The sequence below is a fragment of the Pleurodeles waltl genome, chromosome 12 (genome assembly GCF_031143425.1).
Source record: "Pleurodeles waltl isolate 20211129_DDA chromosome 12, aPleWal1.hap1.20221129, whole genome shotgun sequence".
Classification (NCBI taxonomy): Eukaryota; Metazoa; Chordata; class Amphibia; order Caudata; family Salamandridae; genus Pleurodeles; species Pleurodeles waltl.
The window spans coordinates 676,602,204-676,614,468 of NC_090451.1; the positions used below are offsets into that span (position 1 = coordinate 676,602,204).

Here is a 12,265-nt window from a genome sequence, read left to right on the forward strand (position 1 = left end):
TTAACTTCTGTGAAGGAGCGGCCTCTTCCTCTGCAAAGGGACTTTGTGGACTTTTTTTCTGTGCAAACAGCAGCGAATGTGCTCAAAATTCTGTAAGATGCACCAGGTCTATAGAGATATAGAATAGACCCGGCATAAAACAATGTTCATTTTCTGTCACTGCTACGTTTTTTTTGTGTCACGTGGTGATTCGGCAATCAGTGTACGACCAGGCTGCATCCGTACCATGGGAGTTGTGTTACATTACGTCACCCAGGCCTTACTTCTGCATGAAAACCTAAACCTTCTTGGCTGTCAGTACGGGCTCTTCTGTGCAGTGGTCTCGAGCCTCCTGCCCACTTCGTTCAATCAGCAGCCCGCCTCCGGATGCCAACTCAAGAGAGCCAATGCGTCGGGATTCACGAGCGCGGGCAACATCCTGATTGGAGGGATCTTCCCCGTCCATGATGACCAGATTTACCCTGATACATCGTTCACAGAGCAACCGGTGCAGAAGGTCTGCCAACTGTAGGTCTCCTGTTGGTTACCACTCATTTATCTTCCTATAAAATGTGATGCGTGGGGAGAACAGTCGGGCCCAGATTTACAAAGAGTTTGTGTCAGGTTTGCATTACTATTTTATTGCAACCTGATACAATGTCCTCATGATATGCGTCGGTCTGTAAGCCAAAGTAATGAAAAGAAGCGCAATGGGCTGTCTTGGGTTACTTTGCATCAAGGGGGTGTTTCATGGCTGGTGCACCTGGGATGTTGATGGACATCTCTATCTAGAAAGAACTGTAGATGGGGACAGGACCAAACTCCTCCACCTCCCTGAGGCAGGTGCACTGAGAAATGGTTTCATTTCATCCTATTGTTTCCTCTTTGCATATGTGCCGCGTTCTGTAGGACACGCACAAAGAGGAAAACGCATTAAAGCATAGTTTCAGTGTCTGCACACAAAGAGGCGTATTTATGAGTGGCTGCGCTGCTGACCATCACTTTTTGTGCCGGAGGCGCAATATTCTCAACCAGATCTATGAGGCCGCACAAAGCCACTTTACTTGGCTTTTCATGGCCTCGTAGATATGGAGTAAGACAAAGCAGGGCAAGTCGCTGCGTCACCTTACTCTGTGCCGGGGGCGATCCATGGGCATTGCGATGGGTTTCCCAAAGCAACACCCATGGATTTTGACTCTGACCCAGATTTACTAAAAGATGTAAACCTGGGACAGCGACAAAACCTTACGCCTCTCAAGAGAGACGTAACGCCGAGAAATATTTGTATTTCTCCTCGTTTTCTTTTTCTCTTACCATGTGTGCTGCATTCCACAGCACACACTGAAAGAGGAAAATGCCTCTTGGCATTGTTTTGTGCAGGAAGGTGCCACTTCCTGAACAAAAACAATCCTGCATGCAACGCAGACACCCTTGCATCATGGTGCAAGGGTGCCAGCATTGGCACTAGGCAGCAAATTGTGTGCCAGCTAGGGGAAAAGGACTGCAATGCACCATATTTCATAAATATGGTGCATTCCTGTTCTTTTACATTGGCGTAAGGCAACACAGCAACCCAAAAATATGGGCCAAAGTACGCTGAATGCAATATTGGTTTATATTATATTGTATTATATATAATATTATATTGGTGCATGGCAGTCCTCGGTGCGGGGAGAGATCAGAACTCTGCCATTTCAAAGATTTCTTTTTTTTAAAGTGCTTTCAATGAAAAAAATAACTTTAATGTCTGGCAGAAATCGAAATTATTGAGGTGCAGTACTCTCAAATAATTTTCCAGTGTTGTCTTTTACCTCATGTCTGACGTCTCCTTCACAAGAAAACATTCAGCAACAGTGGAAACTTTGTGCTGTTCTATGAACTAGGCACATGGTGTCAAGCAAGTAAAACAAAAGGAATGCCTTCCAAGCTGGGATCTCAAGATCAAATAGGTGCTCCAAGGAGCACCTTCTCCCACGTAAAACATTTATTCTGTGACATTCTTCATATCACCTAAGAAGAAATTGTGAGCTGGTTTTATGAAGGGTTTCTGACCAGTGTCATTGCTTTTCCCATTATCTTTGTGGCTGCTCACACTAACAACCAGCAAGGTCACATCAGGATAACAAATAGGTCAAGCACCAGACTAAAAGGTCCTCCTGTTAGTGAATCTGATGGCCTAAAAAGTAGCTCCTGTTCCAAATTGGGACATTTTTGGACACATAAAGACATGGTGTATAAGTAGTTTGCAAGGTATGAGAGACTGCTTAGATTTGAGATTGCTGCAGGCAATGCTTATCGTAAAAGCAGGAAAATCAACATTAAAGAGCAGACCACTAGACCATAAAAGAGGTCCAAAAACAGCCAATGAAATGGCCCACACACTGATCTGTCAGACCAGCCCATCAGGCACTGCTTGATTGCTCTATAACCCAGTCTGACCCTAAGGATGCCTCATATTTTCACAAAAAATCGTAATAGAAGTGCATAAATAGAACTATTTAGAGGCTTTCAATCAAATCTCTACATCCATTGGTTCGCTGAAGTGTCAGGCATATCATACTCCTGCTACCTCAGCCGCTGACTAACTTCACTGTGAATGATGACATTTTGCTTTTGAACAAATTGCACAACCACCTGAATAGTACATTACTTTAGTACCAGGCCTGGAAGGCCCATCGCTGCTCATATGTTTGCTCCAATCTCGTTTCCATTTTTTTAAATTTTATTTTAACTTTGACCATAGTATGCACACCACGTGCAGACAGCAGAATATTTACTTTTAAGTACTTTTAATGCCTACAGCACATATATTTTAAAAAAAACAAATACATAAAAAAAATATATAAGGTTGACAAGGCCGGACTTACCGGCTTTGCCAATGATTATCATTGCTTCACTTAATCAGTGCCATCCTTGACAGATTTATTGAAGATGTCACAATCTAAGGGCTTTTCTCCCTAATCAATGTTTTTAAAGCCTACTTCTGATGTCATCAAATAACTGATATTCCATTAACCCAGGCTTCTCCAAAGAGTAGCTCGTGAGCTACTGGTAGCTCTCCACGTACCTGTGAGTAGCTCCCCTGTGGGCAGCCCGGCCTACTAAATCAAGATGCTTTTGTGTGGTTGAATTAATTTATGTATACAAGAATTGAAATATGTATATTTGACATAAAAATCTGTTTTTTTCAGAACCAATCATTTTCAAAATATATTTAAATCTGATTTTTGAATGATATACCCTGCAGTATTGGGAGGCTTATTACTAATATTATTAATTTGCTGCCAGGGGGCATTGCAGTGGTGGCTGTTATGTATTACCCTTGTAAAGGCATTCCACACTGACTAAGCCTTTTTCACATTATGGCTAGCAATTGTGCACTGAGATGATCATGGCTGGTAATCTTGAATAGGGTGGCCATTAATGTAATATTGTCTAATGTGTACTACACGAAAACTATTAGTAGCTCAGGATGATTTTCATTGAGCATAAGTAGCTCTTGTTAGTACAAAGGTTGGAGACCTCACATTCAACAAAACAATCACTCTGCCAATCATGACACTGCCCCGGACCCTAATGGATATCTGGCATCTACTCGCAGAGAAAGACAATTTTACCTCAACAGCAAGCAATTCCTGCAGCAGCTGTTTTTCAGTGTCAGCAGACAACACAGAAAATAAGGTGGGCGCCAACTCAATCGTTTCCATATGGCAAGGATGTATTCTGCTATTGTCTCTATTAGGTCCAGTCTATATTATGCCAAATGTTTAAGCAAAATATTTTTTTTTAAACTTAAAAAAACACAAATATTTTTTACATAACATTTAGAAGGTTTAGCTTTCATTTGGGAATGGGCAGGGTTTGGGGCTAAAGAGAGTTAGATTGTTAGGGTTAGTATTATATTTATGTGTAGAGCCAGCTTTATGGTAAAAGGAAGGTTAATGATGGGGTAAGCAAAGGTATATGCTAGGGTGCGCGTTGGGGTAATGGTTTGATGTTAGCTGTATGATAAGGGTAAGGTTAGGTAATGTGTTAACAAGGGTGTTGGTTACAGTTTAGCTTTAGAATAAGGGTAAAGTTAGGGATGGGTGTTAAGGCAAGTGTGTGTCAGGGTTATCATTAAGGTAGTGGTTAGTGTTTAACTTTAAGATAGGGGTAAGGATAGGGACAAGCATGTGTTGGGGTTTGTATTAGGGTAATAGCTAGAGTTTACCATTAGGTTAATGGTAAGGTGAGGGATGAGGTTAAGACTAGGCCTGGGCGGAGTTCACGGAGTTTCGCTATGTGGAACTCTGTGAAGTGATAAAAAAACTCTGCGGCTCTTGCTCTGCGCAGAGTTCTGCAAGTGGCAGAGTGCGTTAGGTTGCACCATTTGCACTGATTTTTAGCTCTGGGTGTTTGTCCTGCACTGAAAAATCAGGAAAATGGCACAACGGGCAGTGCAAGAGGGGGCTAATTCTTTTTTGACGCTCAAGTAGATTTTCTACTCAAGCGGCAGCTAATCACAACACAAACGGAAGGTTTCACAACACGAGCAGTAGTGACCATCCGCAACCGCCCACCTTTAGAAATCTCACTGTTGAGGTGCTCTGGAGTAAGTTTTTCCTCGCTCGCCAACTTGACGTTGGCGAGCGTGAGAAAGGAAAAAACTCTGTTCCGCTCTGCTGAGTATTTCGGAACATCACGCTCTAAATAAAATTTGAAAAACTCTGCGAGCGGAGCGGAGTTCACCACGCACCCCTAGTTAAGACATGGGTGAGTGACAGGGTAGCATTAGGGTAAGGCTTAGGGTTTAGCTTTAAGTTAATGGTATGATTAGGGTAAGGTTAACAATGGTGTGCACTAGCCCTAGGATAGTGGTAAATTTAGGTATGTGTTACAAATATGATTAGGGTGAGTCTATGGATTGCAGTTATTGCCGATATTAGGATTTTGCCTTAACATTGGGTTGCAGGGATGATAGCGTAAAAGTGAGGGTTATTTAATATAATAGGAATTAGGAGAGCGTGGTTTCAAACTATTTGACTATTATAGAGATTTTAATTTCAGAATACATGCTTTAAATGTTTTAAAGCAGATATATGAATGTTCACAGTTTTAAAAGTCGTGCTTTTGTTCGGTAAATAAAAGTTGTTTCAGGAGCTGGTGGTAAGCTTGTTGCTTCTCCAAATGTCCTTTCATCTAAAGAGTGACTTGAAGACGGGTGCAGGATGCTCCAGGGCGCCCCACGGGATCACCCTCTCTCCTTTGGCTTTATCTGACACGCAGGGTCTGATTATGAGTTCCTCATAATATTGCGACCCAGGTGTAAACTCTTGCTTACGAATTTGTTGGAAATAAAAGTGTGAAGGTACTTTAAACATCCGATAATTATTGGATGTATTAAATAACTCAGCCTTCCTTAAATTTCACAAGGTCAAACCTGCCAAAATTTAAAGGAGGAAAATATGTGGTATTTGCTACATCTTGCAGGTTTTGATGTGTTAAACACCAAATTTCACATGTTATTCCCCGTGAACTCGCAATAGGTATTGTTAGACCTGACATGCCTCAGGGTGGTCACCCCTAACTTTTTGCCTGCCTCCCTCCACTTTTTGGACCCTGTTTTGCTGGCTTTTAGACTCTGCGCACTTTACCACTGCTAACCAGTGCTAAAGTGCATATGCTCTCTCCCTTTTTAAACATGGTAACTTTGGATCATACCTGATTGGACTATTTAATTTACTTATAAGTCCCTAGTAATATGCACTATACAGGGAGTGCAGAATTATTAGGCAAATGAGTATTTTGACCACATCATCCTCTTTATGCATGTTGTCTTACTCCAAGCTGTATAGGCTCGAAAGCCTACTACCAATTAAGCATATTAGGTGATGTGCATCTCTGTAATGAGAAGGGGTGTGGTCTAATGACATCAACACCCTATATCAGGTGTGCATAATTATTAGGCAACTTCCTTTCCTTTGGCAAAATGGGTCAAAAGAAGGACTTGACAGGCTCAGAAAAGTCAAAAATAGTGAGATATCTTGCAGAGGGATGCAGCACTCTTAAAATTGCAAAGCTTCTGAAGCGTGATCATCAAACAATCAAGCGTTTCATTCAAAATAGTCAACAGGGTCGCAAGAAGCGTGTGGAAAAACCAAGGCGCAAAATAACTGCCCATGAACTGAGAAAAGTCAAGCGTGCAGCTGCCACGATGACACTTGCCACCAGTTTGGCCATATTTCAGAGCTGCAACATCACTGGAGTGCCCAAAAGCACAAGGTGTGCAATACTCAGAGACATGGCCAAGGTAAGAAAGGCTGAAAGACGACCACCACTGAACAAGACACACAAGCTGAAACGTCAAGACTGGGCCAAGAAATATCTCAAGACTGATTTTTCTAAGGTTTTATGGACTGATGAAATGAGAGTGAGTCTTGATGGGCCAGATGGATGGGCCCGTGGCTGGATTGTTAAAGGGCAGAGAGCTCCAGTCCGACTCAGACGGCAGCAAGGTGGAGGTGGAGTACTGGTTTGGGCTGGTATCATCAAAGATGAGCTTGTGGGGCCTTTTCGGGTTGAGGATGGAGTCAAGCTCAACTCCCAGTCCTACTGCCAGTTCCTGGAAGACACCTTCTTCAAGCAGTGGTACAGGAAGAAGTCTGCATCCTTCAAGAAAAACATGATTTTCATGCAGGACAATGCTCCATCACACGCGTCCAAGTACTCCACAGCGTGGCTGGCAAGAAAGGGTATAAAAGAAGGAAATCTAATGACATGGCCTCCTTGTTCACCTGATCTGAACCCCATTGAGAACCTGTGGTCCATCATCAAATGTGAGATTTACAAGGAGGGAAAACAGTACACCTCTCTGAACAGTGTCTGGGAGGCTGTGGTTGCTGCTGCACGCAATGTTGATGGTGAACAGATCAAAACACTGACAGAATCCATGGATGGCAGGCTTTTGAGTGTCCTTGCAAAGAAAGGTGGCTATATTGGTCACTGATTTGTTTTTGTTTTGTTTTTGAATGTCAGAAATGTATATTTGTGAATGTTGAGATGTTATATTGGTTTCACTGGTAATAATAAATAATTGAAATGGGTATATATTTGTTTTATGTTAAGTTGCCTAATAATTATGCACAGTAATAGTCACCTGCCCACACAGATATCCCCCTAACATAGCTAAAACTAAAAACAAACTAAAAACTACTTCCAAAAATATTCAGCTTTGATATTAATTAGTTTTTTGGGTTCATTGAGAACATGGTTGTTGTTCAATAATAAAATTAATCCTCAAAAATACAACTTGCCTAATAATTCTGCACTCCCTGTATGTGCCTAGGGCCTGTAGATTAAATACTACTGGTGGACCTGCAGCACTGGTTGTGCCACCCACTTAAGTAGCCCCCTTAACCTTGTCTCAGGCTTGCCATTGCAAGGCCTGTGTGTGTGCAGTTTCACTGCCACTTCGACTTGGCATTTAAAAGTACTTGCCAAGCCTAGAATTCCTCTTTTTCTACATATAAGTCACCCCTAATGTGTGCCCTAAGTAACCCCTAGAGCAGGGTGCTGTGTAGGTAAAAGGCTGGACATGTACCTGTGTAGTTATATGTCCTGGTAGTGTAAAACTCCTAAATTCGTTTTTACACTACTGTGAGGCCTGCTTCCTCCATAGGCTAACATTGGGGCTGCCCTCATACATTATTGAAGTGGCAGCTGCTGATCTGAAAGGAGCAGGAAAGTCATATTTAGTATGGCCAGAATGGTAATACAAAATCCTGCTGACTGGTGAAGTCGGATTTAATATTACTATTCTAGAAATGCCACTTTTAGAAAGTGAGCATTTCTTTGCACTTAAATCTTTCTGTGCCTTAAAATCCACGTCTGGCTGCGCTTGGTTGACAGCTCCTTGAGCATTCACTCAGACACACCCCAAACACAGGGTACTCAGCCTCACTTGCATACATCTGCATTTTGAATGGGTCTTCCTGGGCTGGGAGGGTGGAGGTCCTGCTCTCACACAAAGGACTGCCACACCCCCTACTGGGACCCTGGCAGACAGGATTGAACTGAAAGGGGACATGGTGCACTTCTTAGCCACTCTTTGAAGTCTCCCCCACTTCAAAGGCACATTTGGGTATAAAACAGGGCCTCTGCCCTACCTCATCAGACACTTGCTGGAGAAGAAACCTGAACCAGAAACTACATCCTGCCAAGAAGAACTGCCTGGCTGCTCAAAGGACTCACCTGTCTGCTTTCTACAAAGGACTGCAGCCTTGCTGTTGGCCTGCTGCCTTGCTGAACTCTTGCCTGGCTGTGAAAGTGCTCTCCAAGGGCTTGGATAGAGCTTGCCTCCTGTTCCCTGAAGTCTCAGGACCAAAAAGACTTCTCTTTTTCACTTGGACGCTCCGTGCGCTGAAATTTTCGACGCACAGCTTGTTTCGTGGCGAGAAAAACGCCGCACACCGACGCTGATCGACGCGACGCCTTCAGGACGACCGGAACTTCGACGCACGGCTTCGCAAGGACAACGCTGCCCGACCTCCGGGGGAGAAATCGACGCGACGCCTGCCGTGAGATCGAAATTTCAACGCAGAGCCCCACAGAACGACGCACAGCGGGAAAACAAGCAGGAAAATCCACTCACAGACCCGGCACATCTGGTAATCCCCGCGATCCACAGAAAGAGACTGTCCGCGCGCCGGAAAACGACGCACGACTTCCCCGCGTGGAAAATAACGACGCAAGTCCGTGTGTGCTGGGGAGAAATCGACGCACACCATTTTTCCACGTATCTCTTCTTCTGTGGCCCTCTGAGGAGATTTTCCACTCCAAAACCAGGTACTTTGTGCTTGAAAGAGACTTTGCTTGCTTTTTAAAGACTTAAGACATTTCATATCACTTTTCAGTGATATCTCTACAAATTCACATTGCAACTTCATTCGTTTTGACCTACAATTATCCTGATAAATATTATATATTTTTCTAAACACTGTGTGGTGTATTTGTGTGGTGCTATATGGTGGTATTGTACGATTTATTGTACAAATACTTTACACATTGCCTTCTAAGTTAAGCCTGACTGCTCGTGCCAAGCTACCAGAGGGTGGGCACAGGCTAATTTTGGATTGTGTGTGACTTACCCTGACTAGAGTGAGGGTTCTTGCTTGGACAGAGAGTAACCTGACTGCCAACCAAAAACCCCATTTCTAACAGGTATTATTTATTGCGCCTAATAATATCAGGCAATAAATTACGCCTTAGCTCATAACCAAGCCTTAGTGACAGGTGGACTCGAGAAAATGTGGCACAGTTCCTGCTACTGTTACACTTCTCTGGACGCAAGAACCGGTGGATATGAGGATAACACTGGAGCCACCTCCGTGCAGGCTATAGTGTAGAAAATGTGGACATTTATTACCTGTTGATGTTTTATCTCTGAGCAGTCTGGTTGGTCGGTGATAGTGTTCACCATTTGCCAGGTTTCTCGAGTTGCTGGCTCTAGTACATGTTTTGGGAACCAGGATTTATTTTTCACTGTCTGTCTTTGGCCCAGAGCAAGAGAAAGTAACACAGTAAAGGGAGAAAAACAAAGAGGAAAGATAGGGAAAGAGTGTCACAGCGAGAACGCAGGGAAAATAGGGAACATGAAAGAGTGAGTCAAAGAGGCGGACAATGTAAAAAAGAAATAAAAGAGGTGGCAAAAGAGGAACGGGGCACAATCAAGTCTAGGCAGCCTTGGTATTTGGCACAGCTGGCATTCAGTCCACTGTGCAGCTGCCATCTGCTGCTTCACACTATTCATGCACTGCATGCATACGCACATCAGCAGTTCCAGCAGCAGGCTGCTAGGAAAAACACTGGTCCCATGCATTTTGTTTATGCATTTGTTTATTTATTTGGCACATTAGGAGCTGTTTGAAGAGAGACCATCACTAGTCAGGAAATGAGATATGCTATTCGTTTAATAGGTTATTTATTTTGCCTGTCCTCGTTTGTCCGGGGTACATAAGAGCTTCATCTGGCTTTGTAACTCCACTGTCAAGCTAGTAAGGGCAGCTTATGACATCAGAGCGGAATAAGCTTACACAGCTGACTTTTCGTGATCTAACAAAACTAAAATGTAGTATTAAAGGCTTTGTCAGATATCAAGATGTACTGTAATACCTTATGAAAGGCACTTGCAGTACCAGCAAACATCAGATACAACTATGGGCCAAATGTACAAAGAGGATGCCTTTTGCTTGCAAATTCTGACTTGTCTGTCATTTTACCAAGAGACCTATGCACTCGTGGGTTCCATCTCAAAACTGGAATTCATAGGAGGTCATAAAACAATCTGTCTGATGAACATTAATTAGGCAGGTCACTGTTTACGACTCTCTGTCATTTGCTACTAACAAGGGGATGGTGGCCTGCCGACCTTGACCCTATGTTCACATTCTGTAAAAAATACCTTTTTTAAGCAGCCTGTGTTCCATAAAGGAACAGGTTTACAATAATGTTTCCCTTTTGGAAAGACATCAGGAGAAGCAAGAAGTAGTCATTTAGGCCACTGCCTACTACCCACCAAGACAAATGACATGATTCCCTTCGAGGAAGTGCCCAAAGGGGGCAGTTACACCTTTTTGAATCACTTGCCACCTCCTTTGCGTTATAAGTAATTTTGGAAAACCAGGGACACATTTCATTGGGAATCTCAGTTAGGAGGATTGACAGAGCTGTGTTTGGGTCCTGGTCATGGGGCCAGGAGGGTTGGGGTGCACTGGCCTGGCCACGTGCTTCCAGGTCATTACTTACAATGATTCAGAAGATTTGTTTTAATCATCTACCAATCGATGTGCCTTTTGTCCACACTCAGTCGTGGCTCGCAGTGTGGTAAAGCCGCGGGGCAGTGTCTGGCGGGGGTGGGGGAGATACAAAACAAAGAAACACAGGGCAGGCTGGAGAGAGTTCAGTGTGTTCGTGTGTTTGACCAGCCCGAGACGGACAGCCAAACTCAAACGCGCACTGAGGGGAGTGAATAGAACCCCCCCGTCCCTGTCATCTCCCATGGCCCCGCCTTTATAAAAATAAAGCAATAATAAACATTGGTTATTATCATTTTATTTTTAAAGGTTTGCAGCTGCTGCTGCTGGCAGGAAGGTGGGGGGGTCGATGCTCCTCTGCTGCAGCAGAGGAGCCATTGCTGTCCACACTCGCAACTAGCTCTGATAGTAAGCCAATCTTACTGTTCCAATAAATTGTACTGCATTTTCATACAATCTAGTGCAGTGCAACAAAAGTGCATACATGTATACACAAACCGATATTCAGGGTATCATAAAGCTGTGCAAAACACCTTGTCCAGTACAAAGTATTTAAACCCAGCTTATGTCAGTTATGTCATAGATTCATGAGTGACAGCCCCAAGGCTGCATCGACTTTTCAACCCTATTCATTAAATCCCCTGGTCTCGTCAGGGCAGGGTTGTCTGTCGAGATATCTGCAGGTCAAGCAATACAGGCCATCAGTAATGAATCAGTAATAACATATAAAACCGAGGACTAGAACTGCAGGAGTTTGGAAATACCACAGTGAAGGACATCATCAATACACAAGATTGTTTATGTTATAAAAGTTCCAATGAATGGGTCTGGAAAGTCGAAATAAAGGGTGTGTTGTATCCTAGTGGAACAGTGTCAGAATGCACTTCTTTACACATCATGACCTATGTAGTTCCCCCGTATTGTGGTACAATATATACATGTGCGGTGACCCATACATATACCTAGAGTAAACCTTCATCTGTTATCCAGATAAAAACTCATCTGACAAGTGTGTGACCTCTACATCTATTTGCAGGGACTGAAAACAGTGAGGCGCACAGATCATATGTGCAGCAGAATTATCCTGCATGGAACAACCGCAGTGTGAAGCGTCCACTGATTTAACACATAACTTGACCCATAGGCCCCCTTAAGAAGTATGGGGCTCATTACGAGTGTGGCAGTCTATAGACCACCACACTTGTGGTGGTGGTCAGGACCGCAACATGAAAACCCTGGCGGCGCCAGCACCGCCAGGATCTTTGATCCCAGTGGTCTGGCGGTGCTGGAGATCCTAATGCGCCAGGGGATTACAACCTCATTCTCCGCCAGCCTTTTCATGGCGGTAGCTGGTGGAGAACAGGTGCAGGGCCCTGCACTCGACATGGGCAGTGCAGGGCCCCCACCCCCTGCTGCCTGGCACCATTGCAGTGTTTACTGTCTGCTTTGCAGACAGTGAACATTGCGAGGGTGATCGTGCACTCTCCAGGCTA

General features: G+C 43.8%; 1 protein-coding gene across 1 annotated transcript in view; it reads left to right on the forward strand.

Moving 5' to 3' along the window:
• Positions 1–226: 226 nt before the first annotated feature.
• LOC138267223 (extracellular calcium-sensing receptor-like) overlaps positions 227–12,265 on the forward strand; it is a 37,562-nt gene continuing 25,523 nt past the window's right edge. The window contains exon 1 of the mRNA XM_069216079.1: positions 227–507. Coding sequence (XP_069072180.1) covers positions 227–507 — 281 coding nt within the window. The remainder of the gene's footprint in view (positions 508–12,265) is intronic.